At 39.8% G+C, this 17589-nt stretch overlaps 2 protein-coding genes and 1 pseudogene across 3 annotated transcripts in view; 1 reads left to right on the forward strand and 2 right to left on the reverse strand.

Moving 5' to 3' along the window:
• The window catches only part of HOMER1 (homer scaffold protein 1), a gene marked incomplete at its 5' end in the record, with an annotated part of 446553 nt that overhangs the window by 247340 nt on the left and 181624 nt on the right, over positions 1–17589 (reverse strand). The window lies entirely within an intron of this gene.
• CMYA5 (cardiomyopathy associated 5) overlaps positions 1–17589 on the forward strand; it is an 84682-nt gene that overhangs the window by 60615 nt on the left and 6478 nt on the right. The window contains exons 10-11 of the mRNA XM_084881298.1: positions 15475–15608; positions 16807–16906. Of these exons, the coding sequence (XP_084737424.1) occupies positions 15475–15608; positions 16807–16906 (234 nt within the window). The remainder of the gene's footprint in view (positions 1–15474; positions 15609–16806; positions 16907–17589) is intronic.
• On the reverse strand, positions 109–9178 carry LOC311621023 (inositol polyphosphate multikinase-like; annotated as a pseudogene). Its single transcript has 3 exons — positions 8189–9178; positions 7754–7811; positions 109–197 (listed from the first exon to the last, which is right to left on the reverse strand). The product of its transcript is annotated as an inositol polyphosphate multikinase-like (transcript).

Here is a 17589-nt window from a genome sequence, read left to right on the forward strand (position 1 = left end):
ATTAGAACCACATTCTTCACTTTGGCTTTCTGCCCAGCAGCACACCATTTGTTGTATGTTTTGGAAAGAACAGCAAGCCCAAGGGTTGCCTGATCCCACTTCACTTGACTACATGGAGGGATCATTATGTAAGGTTGCAACCTCGGTTCCTGGGACAGTGTTTGGCATATTGTAGCGACTCAATAAATATGTATTACCTGAATGGGCAAATAACAATTAGGATTGCACACATAATACTGACTCCAATAAGGAAAGTCTGAACAGCTTTGAAGATAATCTCTTATTCAAAATGGGGAAAAAACAAAACTGCCAACAAAGTAAAGAAGGATGGTGAATGAGTTAATTTTAGTGTTTGGATACTTAGCTAGGAGAGAGGTCTAGTCTAAACTACAGGCTGGAAACCTTTTCATGGGTCACAGATAGTGAAGGCCACTTATAATCTTGCTTATCCATTGGTTAAATAACCCTTATTTCAGTTCTAGGTTCTATGCAAAAAAAAAACCTATGCTAAACCAGATCCAAAAATTAATCCAGAGGCCATTGCAGGAAAGTAAGGAGATCAGCAATTACTTCTTTTTTATGTGACTCAGTTTGACTGGGAGAGGACTGGGATACTGTCTGTATAGATATTTAATGTCTGTGTATATAAATGTCTGTTTAATGAATGAATGAGTGGATGAATGATGGGATTAGCCAATCTTTTGTGCTTGCCAAATCCAAGTCTAACTGGCTGGAATCTCTAGCAAAGAAGAGAGAGAACTAAGAACTAAATGAATTCACATCTCTTTCTCCCACTCAGTCCCTGAAAAGACAGACAGCCTTAAAAGTTCTGGTCTGGAGTAGGAAGAGAAGTTGGAAGGAAATGAAAAGGTTGAAGAATATGAAAACACACACACACACACACACACACACACACACACACACACACACACACACACTGAAACCTGCATTTGTTCTCGCAGTATGATGGCCTCTAGGATATTCCGATTTAAGACCAAAGGTGCTGGTTCAGCTCCTGTGGTGGGTGTTTGAATGGAATGAGCCTGTTGTGCTCCCAAGTTCCATGACGCAGTGTCTGAAATAGCTCAGCAATTGCCTCCATTCCATAATCCTCACAGAAAACACATTTGCATATTTTTGTGTGGGGGCACCAGTAGCTCATCCCAGCAGTTGGTCCCTGCTGGGACTGGGGGTGGGCGGGAGTGACAATCCCTGGTGAGTGTGCGGGGGCTGAGGGAGCTCCTACCCGCCCTTTCCTGTTTTTCTTTGAATGCTCTCCCCAGGTTGGGTGGGCTCAAAACACTTTCAAAAATTTTCCACCGCTGGGCTGTTTCCTCAGCTGTTCCGTCTCTCCCTGTGTGGAGAGAAGTCAGCAGAGCTGTGGGTGGAGGAGGGAAAACTGAGAGAAATATAGCACAGCCATTAGCTGTGTGGGCTGCACGAAGAGAAGCTTTGCACAGAATGACAGATCTGTGAGACTCAATGTGCCACACAAGTCGGGTGCAGTGAACTCTCTGCTCCCAAGTCCTGACAGAGCCTGTGGGCTCGGAGACCCTTTTGGGATATGGGGTGTTAGGCTCTGGGTGCTGGGCCTGGGAGCTCACACTCCTCCTGCTTCCAGGGTGGGGGCCACATACGGTAGGGCAGGAGCAGAATTGTCTGTCACAGTTGGGTGCTCCAGCTGGGAACACCTGGCGCTTCATCTGTGTCATAAGGACAGATAAGGCCAAGTTTCCTAATGCGCCCAGAGCCTGACCAAGGTGAAAACCCCGGCATGTCTTTCTTTTGAAACAACTTTTTGCTAAGCTGAATAGGTGATGGATGACCAAAGATTGACCACAAACGATTTGACCTTCTCTGCAACCTGTGGGTAAAGTAGGCAGTTGTCCTGCCCCATCCTTGCTTTGCTGGGTCACGGACATGATTGGGCCAGAATCCATTAAGGAATTAGGACCTAGCTGAAACCGGTTTGGCTCAGTGGATAGAGCGTCGTCCTGCGGACTGAAGGGTCCCAGGTTCGATTCCGGTGAAAGGCATGTACCTTGGTTGCGGGCACATCCCCGGTAGAGAGTGTGCAAGAAGTAGCTGATCGATGATTCTTTCTCATTGATGTTTCTAACTCTCTATCCCTCTCCCTTCCTCTCCGTAGAAAATATATATATATATATATATATATATATATATATATATATATATATATATATATATATATATTTTTTTTTTTTTTTTTTAATTTTTATAAAAAGAACTAGGACCTAGTAGCTCCTCTTTATATAGTTTTGATTTCCTGCCCCGGGTGGTACCATCCCTCTGCAAGGAGCCCTTTGGAGAGTGAGTCACATGAAGATGATTTCCTTTCCGCCCCCAGCATCCTTGGCATTCGGCTTTTCATAAATCTTTCTTCTCAGATGAACCTGGTTTAACTTTGACTATTAAAATCCTATATACTTCCTGGTAATGGAGTAAAACCCCAGTCAATGGGATCCCAGCCTGTTCCTTCACTTCTGTCTTAGGTTCTGTCAATTTCCAAACATGCTCACGTAAAAGACCCAGACATAATGGAACCTTTAAAAACAACCCTGTAAGAATAGGAGCCAGATAAACCAGGGATGAGGAGATTGTATCAAACAGCTCAGGTTAAGAACGGTACCTCGGTGGAACATGAAATTTAAATCTGTACTTCCTGGCAGCTGAGATGAAAACAGGAGAGAGGGGGAGAGAGAGCAAGAGGGAGAAAGAGATTATATAACTCCTCTCTTTTAAAAAAGGAAGCACAACATTTCACTAAGAGAGACAATTATATTTCTTGACATTCAGCTCGAAGATGAATTTTTCATGCGGAACTTTATATAAGGGCTATTGAACAAGATAATAGTGATTATGGTTTAGAACAGTTTTACGAAAGATGAAAAAACATTCTCTATGCAGCCATTTTTAAAAACGGGATCTGAAAACATAACGTTAAATCATTATGTGTAGGCAGTTCTAAGGAACCTCAGGTAATTGTCCACATATGCAGCCTCAGAGTGGTAAAGGAGAGATTAGAGGTTCTGGAGGAACGAGTGTGACGAGGCTCCTGGGATTCTCTGTCCACTGAGGCTTTGGAGGGTGACTCTGGAGAAAAAAAGGAATCCAGGAACCTTCTCCTGGAGTCCTTGGCTCACTTTGCTTTTGAGAGAATTCTAATTATAGGAGAGCTTGAACATTTAGCCCTTATGTTACGTGTCTACATTACTTTGAACTAACTAGAGGCCCAGGGCACAAAATTCATGCATAGCGGGGGAGGCCTGTGCCCTCTCTCAGTCCAGGACCCCTCACTCCTTACCGCCTGCCTGTTTGCTGCTCTTTAATGCTCTGCTCCCTGCTCCTTAGCACTGCTGTGGAGGCGGGAGAAACTCCTGCCACTGCCCCTCCATTTGCCAGCTGTGAGCCTGGCTTCTGGCTGAGTGGTGCTCCCCCTGTAAGAGCGCACTGACCACCAGGGGGCAGCTCCTCATTGAGTGTCTGCCCTCTGGTGGTCAGTGCACATCATAGTTACGGATCATTGTGGTCATTCTGCCATAATGGCTTTTATTATATAACTAGGGACCCAGTGCATGAATTTGTGCACCTTGAAAAGAACTGTGGGCTACAAGGCTGCGGTGGCACAGGTGTGGGTCTCAGCCCACCCTCCGTGCCCCTGCCTGGCCCCTGCCACGGTAGCCCCGGTCCCCTGTCTGTTGGCAGCTCTGCTCCTGCAGGTGAAAGTGGCAGCGGCTGCCCCAATTGCTCCTCAGGAGCAGGGGGAGGTGATATTTAGGTAACACTGAGTCTCATATCCTCATTTATAAGAAGAAAAATAGTCCTGTTCAACTATTTTTGCTAACTTTTTTAAAAGTAGAGAATCAATATATAAAGAATTTTCTTCCAAACTTTGATTTAACCAAAATTATCTTAAACAAAAAGTTCCATGTTTACTGTTTGTTTTAAGGTTTTACAAATGGCTTCCAACAGCTAGAACTATTTAGTTAGTTTTTGTATTTAATGTTGCTTTATGTTTTCAAGGACTTTTCTCCTTTTTCCTGTTTCTCCCTCCTATCCCTTCTTACCCCACACTTCTTATGTTGTTCCCCAAACCTAACTGATCATAAAAATCAACGAGGATGCTTATTCAAGTTTAGATTCACAGGCCTCTCTGAAGAGATTTTGATTCAGAAGGTTTAATGTGCCTAAGCAGGTTTGGGAAACATTCCTTTACTAGCTGGTCCCCATAAAGCCTAGCAGTGTGCTCTGTCACAACTCACATTAAATGGCATTGACTGGCTAGTTGAATATCCTGCCAACAGGAATGCCGATAAGAGCCCACTGCGTTTTTAAAACACAATTTATACTTGGCCATCTGTTGTGCACCGCGGTAGCAGCACCCTCCTAGGCTGCTTCCCAGGGTCAAAGCACTGGATTGCTCCATACTGTTAGTCCACATGCCGCTGCCCGCTTCCAGGGGAAAGCATGCTCAGATCCAGGTGTTAGACATGGCAGTACAGAGGACAGGCATTCCTCCTGGTTGCTATAACACCTGAGGTTACCTTAAGCACATGCACATTCCTTCCCTCCATTCCACAAGCAGCTTTTTGAGAAGCTACTTTACAAAGTTCAAGTTAATGTGCATTCTGCAAACATAATCAACCAACTCCTGAACTCCTCAGCTTATAAGACAGCCCTGGAAAGAAATTATTTAATTAATTTTGGATGGATAATATACAAATTTTACCTATGGTACAAATTTAAAAGATACAAAAGGGAATACAGTGAAAATGAAGTCCCATTTCTACATATTTGTCACCTATTCAATGCTCCTCTTCACAGATAATTACTACCTGACTCATACTTATCCTTTCAGATGACCTGTGCACATACCAGCCTCTATATTTTTTTTCAGCAAATGATAGCTACTATATATATTTCTACCACCTTGCTTTTCTTGTTTAAAAACATTTTTGGGGCCCCGGATTGTGTGACTCAATTGGTTAGAGCCTCAGAGGTGTTTGATCAATGTTTCTCCTTCTCCCTCTCCCTTCCTCTTTCTTAAAAAATCAATAAAAACATACTCCCCCCAAAATTTAAAAAACAAACCTCAGTTTAAAAAACATATAGATATATTTCTTGGTTAGTGTCCCACCCATATCAGTACCTATACTAGTAAAACTGCCTCATTTTATTTTATTTTATTTTATTTATTTATTTATTTATTTATTTATTTATTTATTTATTTTAAAATATATTTTATTGATATTTCACAGAGAGGAAGAGAGAGGGATAGAGAGTTAGAAACATGGATGAGAGAGAATCATGGATCAGCTGCCTCTTGCATACCCCCCACTGGGGATGTGCCCGGAACTAAGGTACATGCCCTTGACCGGAATCGAACCTGGGACCTTTCAGTCCGCAGACCGACACTCTATCCACTGAGCCAAACCGGTTTCCTCAAAACTGCCTCATTTTAAAAAACAATTCCATTCCATTCCATTCCATTCCATTCCATTCTGTTTTAAGAATGTAATTGGAACCCAGCTGGCATGGCTCACTGATTGATTCCCAGTCAGGGCACATGCTTGAGTTGCAGGCTTGATCCCTTGTGGGGGGCATGCAGGAAGCAACCATGCAGGAGGCAGCCAGTCAATTGATTCTCTTTTATCACTGATTTTTCTATCTCTCTTTCCCTCCTCCTTCCTCTCTTAAATATATATATAATTGAATTTATTTTACCAGTTAAGAAACATTTAACAGTCAAAAAACAATGCTATGGAAAAAACCTTTTGCATGTATCATTTCACACATGTCTAAGTATGTCTATAGGATAAATTCCTAGCAGTAGAATGACTGGTTAAAAGCTATATACATTTTGAATTTTGGTAAATATTATCAAACTGTCTCCATAGTGTCTGTAGGTGTTTATTGTCCAGCTAGAAGCACATAAGTGTGCTTGGTTCTTCACACCTTGCCTGCATAAGGTGTGATAAAACTTTTGGTCATTGACAGTTTGATAAGTAGAAAATATACTCTTATTATAATTTAATTGTGTATTTCTATTATTAGGTTGAACATTTTTTTTTTTTTTTGTAAGTTTTGGAGCCATGTGCTTCTTTTTGATGAAATGTTCAATTTCTTTACAATTTTTTTTCCTGTTGAATGTAGAAAATTTTCTTATTGATTGGGAGTTAGCCTTATCTAAGATATGAGTTGCAAATACTTTTCCCATGCATATTTTGTAACATTAATTTAGTTGAATTTAGAAATCTCTTTTTAAAGTAGCTTTTTGTTTTTAAACTAAAAATTTAAGACATTTAAAAGTTTCTCTCTCTCTCTCTCTCTCTCTCTCTCTATATATATATATATATATATATATATATATATATATATTACATTCCATTTTCTTTGTTTTCAATTACTCCATTTAAAAACTCAATTTTTATAGTTTGGAATTTATTTCAGCAGAAAATGTGAAGTAGGGAATTAAACTTTTTCTTTCTTTTTTAAGCATGGCTAGCCAGCTGTCCCAGCAAGAAACGCCATCATTTTCCCTTCTGATTTTAAACACTTACCTTGTTATGTAACTACTAGAGGCCCAGGGTGCGATTTAAATCGCATGAGGAGGCACCCCACCTCCCGCCTCCTCACACGGCCACCCTCGCGCGCCTTGCTGCACATGCAGCTTCTTGATGATGAGTCGTTATGACATGATGGCATGATGACCCTTAGCATATTAGCTCTTATTATATAGGATGTGTTGTCTCTATAGTTCTGACCTTTATAATCTGTTCCATTGATCTATGTATTTGTGTTCTATACAATTTTCATCATTATCACTTTATAATTTAGAATACCTAGTAGATTAGGTTGCTTCTTCATGACTCCCTCCAACCCCCCATTTGCTAATTACTTTAGAATTATAGTGTGATTCTGAATGTGGCAACTCCATGCTCTTGAAAATTTAATATTTTAAAAGATCATGTTAAATTGATAGTTAATTTAGGGAGAATTGAAATTTTGGTGATGTTACATTTTCCTATCTGTCCAGGAACTGATATGCCCTCCTTTTATTCAACTCATATGCCTTCCTTTTATTCAACTCATTCCTTTTATTTCCCTCAGTATCATCTCATATTTTTTATATAAATCATATGCATTTTTGTTATATTTGCCACTACTCCTTTTTATTATATAGCTGACATAAAATATTATATTTTGTATAATATAGTACTACAAATATATATTTTTAGTTTCACAACATAACAATTCAGTATTTACATACCTTGCTAAATGATAATCGTAAGTCTAATAGCCATCTGTTACTGTACAAAGGTGCTATATTATTGACTATTCCCTATCCTATGTTGTATGTTACATCCTAGTGACTTTATTTATCATAGTTTTCTTATTAACAAATAATCTTTTTTTTCTGAGTAAGATTATTAAAAAGTTAATCCTCTACCAGAAGTGTAAAGACAAATAAAAGTGTAGACTCACAGTACAAACTTATTATTATTTTAAAACCTTACCAAGAATATTTTTCCATTGATTTTTAGAGAGAGTTGGAGGGGGAGAGACACACAGAGAGAAATATAAATGTGAGAGAGACATATCGGATTGGTTGCCTCCTGTACACACCCAGGCTGGGGAAGAGCCTACAACCGAGGTATGTGTCCTTGACTGGACTCAAACCCAGGACCCTTCAGTCTACAGGGCAATGCTCTATCCACTGAGGAAAACTGACTAGGGCTCTCAATACTCTGTAGTACAGTCATTATATGCTTCAGTCCATAAACATATCCCATATTGCGGGAGCCCCACATTGGGCTGCCAGTTGCGAGTGTGGCCCCCCTCAACCCCCCAACAATTAATTTGGGAATTGGGGGCCAGGCGGAAGCCCAAGAGAGGACTAGCTTTGCTCTGGCCTTGCCATCCTTTTTATTCAGGTCTGGGGTACACCCATAACCCTTAGGCAGGCAATTCCAATAATAGCTCGATGATAGCCCATCAGCCAGGATTTACATAAGACTAAAAGGAGAAAGTTGCTTCAGCTACCCTTGACTTGACTAAACAGTGGGTGTATGGCTCTGACCCTTGCCAGAGCCTCAAGGTTGACCAGCCTTCCGGACTCCTTGTCCGCCTCTTTCTGCTAGTGAAGGCAATGGGCAGCTTCCAACACCGCATCTGTTGTGTTGCTAGGGAAAACATGAGCAAAATCTATCATTCCCACTTCTACTTCTGTAATCTTTTGGCAACCAGTGGGAAGATGGTAGAAAGTCTTTTCCAGTTGGGAAAGTATATTTATGTTTAAATGTTCCTGTGACAAACTTCTCCACCTACTGACTTGCTATATATTTTCAACTTTCAATGAAGTCTGACTGTGATGTTTTTTCGGATACATTTTTCTGTGATGACCATACATCTTGGGTAAGCTTTTGTCTACTATTTTTCCATTCATTGTGGAACTTAACACTTGAAAGTTATTATTGTACTCCAGTATGTCTGTGTCTGAGAGTTGTCCTTTGGACAAAAACATTTCTGCCAAAGTTCTGTCATTTGATTTTGTAGTAGTTGGCTCGGATGAACCTTCATAAACAAACAGTAATGAACTCACATAAAAGTTAAGCTGCTCCTGGCTTTTCAAACCACTGCAGAGTACTCTCAATCTTCTGAATACTGGCAGCAACAGCATCTTTCTTTTTTAAAGCAAAATCCATTATGAAAAAACAAACAAAAAAACCCTGGAAACTCCATCCTTTAGTTTCTTTTGTTAGGCTTCTTCCATAGTGCTGGTTTTGTGTCTCATAGCTATCAGAATGAGCATGATAAATTCTCATGCCGCACACCAAGAACCCAATCTCTGAGTACTTGCCTATCTGTTGCTGAATCTTCTCAGATAACGCAAAAGAATCATAGCTTTTTTGCCCTATCTTTATATCCACTATACAGGGCTTATTAAATCTAGGGGTCACATCTTCAAGGCTTAGGTATAAATCATTTGGCACAGTGGGAGGTGACCAGATGCCATAATAGTTTGGCAAAATTTTTCAAAGCTCTAAATCCTGTAGAATTCTAGCTCCCTTACTGGACCTTTTGGAGGTAGCTGTAGCTATTTCAAAACTGTGCCATCTGGATGTTGCATGATAGCCACTTTGTCCTTCTTATACATTTGCTCAGCCACCTGGTGTCAGCTGTAGAGGAAGTGGAGCCTGCCACTGCTGTTTTCAGGGTGCTCTCAGAGATGGCCTCGCTTGCCGGGTGGGGTTGGCCACCCGGGTGGGGCCCATATTTCTGGGGAGCTGGGTGCTTCAGGAAAAGTGGGGATGAAGACCAGCTGGTGTGGGTCAGTGACTGAGCATCGATCTATGAAGCAGGAGGTCACAGTTTGATTCCCAGTTAGGGCACATGACTGGGTTGCAGGCTCGATCCCCAGTGTGCGGTGTGCCAGGGGCAGATGATCAATGATTCTCTCTCACCATTGATGTTTCTCTCTCCGCTCCGTGCCCCCACCCCGCCACATACACACCTTCCTCTCTGAAATCAATTTAAAAATATATATATTTTTTTAAAAAGTGGGGATGGAGTCTCCATTGCTAGAGAGCTGAAGTGGCAGCTACAGCTTTGAAGGGCAAGAAAAAAAAAAAAAATAGGGCGAAAGAAAGGGCACAGGAGAATAGAGGTTGGGGTTCTCTATATAGGCTCTAAGGCCCATGACACCACTGCTCTATTGCCTAGGCCCAGCATAACCCTAGAGAGATAGAATCGAGCTCCCAGCTGAGGAGCACTGAGGTGGGCACCTATTGCTCCCCTTCCATACTCTTTGATCACTATAGCTTTTTATTATAGTTTTCAATCTATGAGTGTGATACTCAACTTGTTCTTTCTCAAGCTTGCTTTGGCTATTTGGGATCTTTGTGTGCCACTATTTAAATAAGTGTTTCTCCTGTTTCATCTTTATTTAGATACTAGAGGCCCGGTGCACAAAATTTGTGCACGGGTAGGATCAGGGCCAATCAGGATCTTCTGGCTGCCGACCAGGGCCTTCCTTCCCTGACTTCCGGCTGCCAGCCAAGGCCTTCCTTCATTCTGCACTGCCCCCTGGTGGTTAGTGCATATCATAGCAAGCAATTGAACTCCTGGTCTCCCCATGGAACTCCCAATGGGACAATTTGCATATTAAGTTTTTATATAGATAGATTTGTTTATGATGACTTTTGATTCCTTTTTTTTTAATTTACTTTTTTAATGTTACATGCAATAAAACTTAGTATTTCAAGAAAAGCAATCTTAAATATGTTATGTGCAATAAACATTAACATCTCAACACAAACGATTTTAAATATAATGTTACATGCAAAGAATACCAATTATTCAAGAAAAATGATCTTACATATAATAATATTATTACATGCAACAAACATTAATATTTCAAGAATAAAAGGATTTTAAGTATAATATTACCAAAACTGTACTAACATAGTATGATATCACAAAAGTTGTAGGAAATATTAAAAATCTACAAATAATAGGATTACTTCTATTACATTCTAACATATTTCCCCCCCTCTGGCTCTATTTTTGTTTATCAGTTTATGTTGTTTATTATATTGCACAAATGAGTGAGATCATATGATATTTATCTTTCTCCAACTGGGTTATTTTGCTTAGCATGATGCTTTTCAAGTCTATTTTGTTGGATATGAGTATTGCTACTCCAGCTTTTTTTCTTTTTCTTTTCCATTTGCATGGAAAAAATTTTTCCGTCTCTTCACTTTCATCCTGAGACCATTTGATATGGGTCTCTTGTACACAGCATATAGTTGGGTCATGTTTTTGTATTCAGTTACCCTACAGCTTTTGATTGATTGGAGCATTTAATTCATTTATATTTAGGGTTATTATTGAGAAATACTTTTTTTAAGCCATTTTAATTCTGTATGGCTAGGTTTCTCTCTGTTTCAACAATCCCTTTAGCATTTCTTGTAATGCTGGCTTGGTGGTGATAAACTCCTTTAGGCTTTTTTTTTTTTTTTTTTTGTCTGGGTAGCTCTTTATTTGACCGTCTATTTTGAATGATAGCCTTGCTGGATATAGTAATCTTGGTCTCTCAGATCCTTGCTTTCCATAACTTTGAATACTTCATGCCATTTTTTTTTTTTTTTTTTTTTTTTTTTTTTTTTTTTTTTGGTCTATAGAGTTTCTAATGAGAAATCAGGTGTCAGCCTTATGATTTCTTATGTTAGTTTCACAACCAGCCATCTTACTGAATTTTCTTATGTAAGCCTTTTTCAGGTGATTTTTTTGAGTTTTCTAGATTAAAAAAAAAATCATTTAATTTTCAAATGGCAACTGTTTTACCTCCTGCCTCCAAATTTGTTTTAACCTCATCTCTGTTTCTCCGACTCAATGGGAATTGCTTTCAGTATTTTCCCATTAAGCATTAGTTCTCTAATTTTTTACTTCATAAAGATCCTTTTTAATTCCCAGGTAAAATGATTCTTGCTCCATTGTCTATAGTTAGTTGTGGCAAACTTTTTGATCATTCCTTGCAAAAACTAAAGAATGAAAGGACTCAAGTTAGAAAGGTATTTATTATATTGGGCAGATATCAGCTTCTTCCTAGTTTCTATTCATTTGCCTTCTGCAAACAAACAAACGAACAAACAAACAAGAGAAGAGGAGGTCAGATTCATTCAGAAGACAGTAGGTTGGTCTCTTATTTAAATTGTTTCTCTGCTTCACAGCATTGGAGTTTAACGAATGTTCTTTGTCCTCCCAATGGAGAGAGTTGAGAGTCCTTTGAAGACTTGCTGGGCACAGAGCTCTGTGGTTGGACTCCACAATGTGCTTATTCTCCACCAGCAATCAGCTAATTTGCTGATGACTCTGGGTTTCTAGATGCTTCCTTGTTCTGGAAACTACACATATAAAGACATCCTTTTGCACCACACTATGGAACTTGTAGGGAGAATTCCACACTTATGACCCAAAGTGAGACCAATTGAATTATATTTCTTCTTGTCTTTTGATTTTATTATAGGCTCTAGACTTCTAACTGTCAGATCAGTCATATTACTGATAAGGCTAAAATCCCTTCATATCCAAGCACCAACAACTTGTGGTTTCATCAGCTGTCTGATCACTTACCTTAACCAGGATATTGCTGTGAATTTTAATTCTGTAAACATCAAGCTCATTATAAGTCATGTGAATTTGGTTGTAATTATAACAAGTGTTTGTTTTTTAAATTTAAAAAAATTATACTCTATGGGAGGGTACCACTCTCAAGTTTTCAAATTCAAAAAATTTTTGAAGTATTTATTCGGCTAAAAAGCAGGGACAGCTGACATGAAAGACTTTTGTGACATGTAAGTGAAATCAGACAAAATAAATGGAATTGGAAACGAGCCATTTGTATTTAAGCTGTTTTGCTTTGTTCTTGGTTCTTGAGCATATGACAATAAAACACTAACACATTTTGTATTGCTTTCATTTTATAGACAATAAAACACTACCACATTTTGTATTGCTTTCATTTTCAAGCCCGGTGCTTCTATTTCACATATGCAGTGAGGGCATTGTACATATATTTCAAGTCTGCATGACCGGCTTTCAGGCACTGAAAGCAGGATCTGATCCTATAATTGGCTTAAGTACCTTGTAAACCTTTAGTCTTTAAGTGATAAGATATAGCATGCAATTGAATATATATATTCAACTTTATAAAAGTTAAGAGCAAACACTTACCCCCCCAAAACAGCATCCTTGGCATTTAACAACCACATTGTTACAAAATGAAGTCAGTATATTCTATCTCATTTCTAGACATGAAATTTCCTCATTTATCTTTGCCACTTCTGCCTCTGGCAGAGACAGGGCCTATGCACATAGTAAGTAATCAATAAATATTTACTTAATGAGTGGATGAAGTCTGAAATTCAGTTCAGACCCCAAAGTGCTTGAGACAATAATTTTATTGCTTACTATAATTAATGTATATTTAAAACATCTCTTCTGTCATCAGTTCAAATAAAATAAGCAATACATCTACCCCTGAATAATATTCTGGATATTAGTTGGGAATTAAATTCTCAGTCATAGGACATTTTTCATTAATTAACTGAAACATAATTAGTTGTCATTGGACATGTGGCTCAATTACATGGATCCATTCTCAGCACATCTAAAGATAGTACGCTCCCAAAGGTTCTGGTCAGGTGGTAGATTCTGAAATAACAACCGATAACATTTGAGGGGTTTATACTGACCTTTTCCAGCAAAGGGCACTAAATAGAAGATATACAAATAGACCAAGGCTGCTCCCTCCTTCTGAGGAACATAATGGAGTTTTTGTGCTTTTAGAAATGGTTGTGGTTGGGGGTTGTTATTCTATAGAGATTTTATGCTCTTAAAAATTTCCATATTAATTTGTTTTTTGAGTCGATAATACTTTTTATTTTTCCTGGTTTTTCATATTATTCTCTAAGGTAGGTAGTGAGAAGTGAAATAAATCAACAGAGGTAGAAATAACCTGAGGGGGGGGGTGGAACTACCTGTGGATGAATAAACCTTTTGTGGTATGCTCATTAATAACAAAACAAACAGAAAATAATATAAGAACAAAGCAAGCAAACAGATTAAAAACAAACAAACCTATCCTTCTGAGAATGAACATGAAAATTATTATATTGTAGTTTTCTTTTCTTTAAAAAAATTATTTATTGTTGAAAGTATTACATATGTAATACTTTTCCCCCCCATTGTCCTCTCCCAGCCTGCCCCTACCCCCAACCCCGCCTTCACCACTCCAGAAGGAAGAGCACTTTTGTGCTTTATTTATAAACTAGAGGCATGAATTTCATGCACTGGGGGCTGGGGGCCCTCAGCCCAGCCTGTACCCTCTCTAACCCGGGACCCCTTGAGGGATGTCTGACTGTCCTGGGGATCAGGCCTAAACCAGCAGTCGAACATTTCTCTCATAATCCTGAACTGCTGGCTCCTAATTGCTCACCTTCCTGCCTGCCTGGTCGCCCCTAACTACCCCCACCCTGCTAGCCTGATTGCCCCTCACTGCCTCTGTGTGCTGGCCTGATCACCCCTAATTGCTCCCCCTGCCATCTAGGTTTCCCCCAACTGTTCTTTCCCTGCCAGCCCGGTCAATCCTAATTGCACCCCCCTGCTGGCCTAGTTACCCCTTACTGCCCCTCCTGCCTGCCTAGTCACCCTTAACTCCCCCAACACCTCTGCTGGTCTGGTCACCCTCAACGTCCCCCTTCCTGCCGGTCTGGTTGCCCCCAACTGCCCTCCCCCCACACGTCCTGGTTGCCCTTCATAGCCCCCCCTGCCGGCCTGGTTGCCCCACACAGCCTACTTGTCTAGTCATTTGGTCATCCCTCACTAACCCCTCTGCCAGCCTGGTCGCCCTATGCAGTCTGCTTGTTCAGTCGTTTGGTCATCCCTCACTAACCTCCCTGCTGGCCTGGTTGTTGGCAGCCATCTTGTGAGGGCGTGAGGGTTAATTTGCATATTACCTCTTTATATATAGGATGCTAGGCCATGATATAGAGCAGATTAAAGAGAATGGGAAAAAGGCACAAAACTATTTTAGCTACTTGGCAGCTTCAGAGAGCTCCATCTTCAAATCCTGCAAGTCCATTATTGTTTAAATGACTGGGCTGTTACAGTATACTTGCCAAGCTTGCTGCCAATCAGATACCACTACCATCACTTTCTTTCTGTGTAGATGAGAGATTAGGAATTGCAGTTTGGGGGATTTTATGTGACAATTAGAATTCTCTTCTTGCTAGGATTAACTTGCCTTAAAAAATATTGTTTTAGTGTGGTGAAGGCCTGGAAGGGGTGGGGTCAGGGGGTCAATGGAAAAAAAAAAACACACACACAAAGGGGGAAGTATCCGAGATACTTTCAACAAGAAAGATAACTTTTTAAACAATATATTGTCTTTAGAGATCTCAGTTTCTATAACTTTAGCATGATGGCCATGTACAAAATCATCACTCACCAGAAGTTTTTACAATTCCAGATCTGTGAATGAGATAAGTAGGGTCCTTTGTATTGTAACAACATAATTTTCATCCAAAAGTGCCCTCTGAACCAAAAATTGATTTAAAAAATAATATATTCTTGGAGATTTATTAATAGATAGTCACTTTTCTGAAAAAAAATTTTTTTTAAAGAAGTTTGTCTGATTTTATTCCAAAGAGCATTTTGAAGGCCATCTGTTGGACAAAAGTTGACAAAGGTACAAATTATTTGATAAAGTAATCTCAGTGAATAATAACCATCTTATATAATCTTGGTTGCTAATGCCAGTGGTCATTAAAAGAGAAAAAAAGAAGTTATTTGTTGTTAATAAAAGATGTTCATTTACGATAGGATCAAAATATGATGAGTTGTTTGGAAATGGAATTATATTTAAAATTATTATTCTCCCTTTGTACTTAGATCTTACTCTGGAATTAAAGGACTCCAGTTGAAGGTTAACCTCCAGCCCAACGATAACTACTTCTTCTATGTGAGAGCCATCAATACATTTGGAACAAGTGAACAGAGTGAAGCCGCCCTCATTTCCACCAGAGGTATCTTCTCCTTTGCACACAGTGTCATATCTCCAAGCATTCTCCTTCCTTCCCTCCCACCACCCAGAAGAGACATCCTTGAAGGCAACCTCTTAAAGGCCCCAACCTGCTGGTAGGGCACGGTTTTTGGCATGAGATCCCAAGATTGCTCAAGAGTCGAAATGTTTCTTTTATTTTTCTGGTTTAGAGGGTCTCAACCTTGGCTATCAATTAGCAGTCTGTCAGGATGCTTAAAAAATACTGGTATGCCTAAGCCCCACTCCTGGAGATCCTGACCTGGTTTTTGGAAGACAGGCTCTGACGTGTGGGTTTAATCTCCCCAGATGATTCTTGTTTGCCTCACAGTGTGTAATAATTTGTGGGTATGTTTTGAGTGTGTGGGGTGGGGATAGTCTTATTATATTGCATTGTGAACTCTATTAATGAGCTTCCAGCCTTATTCCTCTGTTTATTTGTTTGTGCCTACCACGTTGTTTGTGCCAATTAATATTTGTGGAATGATAGTTTGTAGAAAATACCCAAATGATGTCAACAGAAATGTTTGTCTGTTCTCAATCATTGTGAAAAGAATTGAGGAATGGAAAGGCAGTCATTTTATTATTTTATCCTAGACCCAGAGATGGCACAAGATTGAGTGTGGCACATTAAGTGATATGCTTAGTCGGCAAAAACTTGCATATGGGCCTCATTTGTGATGTAAATACATTTATAAACATCAGCCTGATATTTATAAAGAGAAGACATGAGGTCTGCCTGCCCAGAAATGAAATTCCCTACCGTCCCAATATGGTGCCTATACCTTTCACTCTTAGAACCACTCCTTTAGGTTACACCAGTGAATTTTTAGACTTTAATGTGGACATGACTCTCATGAGGATCTTGTTAAAACGCAGATTCTGATTCAGTAGGTCTGGGGTGAGGTCTAGGATTCTGCATTTCTAACTCATTTCCAGGGGATGAAGATGCACGGAGCACACTTTGCATAGCACAGCCACTTTAGCATAGGAAGCATATTAGCAGAAATAACCAGCCTCTGGCATCCACTAATGCCTGATGAAATTTCACTGTGGGCCCAAATACACTGGGGTCTTTTGATATCTAGAGAACGGGAGACCAAAGCCTGAAATAAGAGACTTGGCCTAAGGATGGAACTTGACATTGTGGCAATGTGATGATCATATTTTCTTAACTGCAATAGGAACCCGATTTCGCTTGTTGAGAGAAACAGCTCATCCTGCTCTGCAAATTTCCTCAAATGGGACAGTGATCAGCTTCGCTGAGAGAAGACGGCTGACAGAGTAAGTAGAAGAAAGTGCAAGATGCCTCTGCACTAGAGTGTTCTAAGGGTGTGTCACTTCATTGTGCATATTTTTGGTTTCATGAATATGCCTGGCTGTGTGGTATTGAATAGAAGAAATGCGTGCACACCCATACGGGGTGGTTATGGTTCATTACTAGAGGGAAGGTGACAGAGAGAGTTCATAACTTAGAGCAAGTGTCAATATTTTTGTTGGAAATATGTGCACAGATGGTTTGTTTAAAACATAGGCTGTTTTTATGGAATTACCTTTGGTTTAATGAAAAAAAGAATTCAGGTTAATTCTTCTAATATTTTCAATAGCAAACCAGATTTTATATCCATCCACTTGGAAAGGAGTAGAGGAGAATGACATTTGTTGAGTTTCTAGCTCTGGCCACATGCAGGACTTTTCAGACTTTCTTGCCCACACCCCCCCCCCCACCCCCTTCCCCTTCAACACTCATATCACCCACAAAAAAAAAAAGCATCAAAGTGACAAAGTGCCAAAAGCTGAGGGCACATTTGGGAGACTGCTCTGCAATTTGCCTGCAATCTCTCATGGTTATTTTAAGGTCCAAAAGGTCAAATAGAAGAATGTACATGAAAGGCTTTTGAAAACTGTAACCCTTGTGAAACGCAGACTGCTGTCAGCGCTGGTGTGGGCTGCCAGTAAGCACTCCT

This window comes from Pipistrellus hanaki (genome assembly GCF_964339955.1).
Source record: "Pipistrellus hanaki genome assembly, chromosome: 4".
NCBI classification, from domain to species: Eukaryota; Metazoa; Chordata; class Mammalia; order Chiroptera; family Vespertilionidae; genus Pipistrellus; species Pipistrellus hanaki.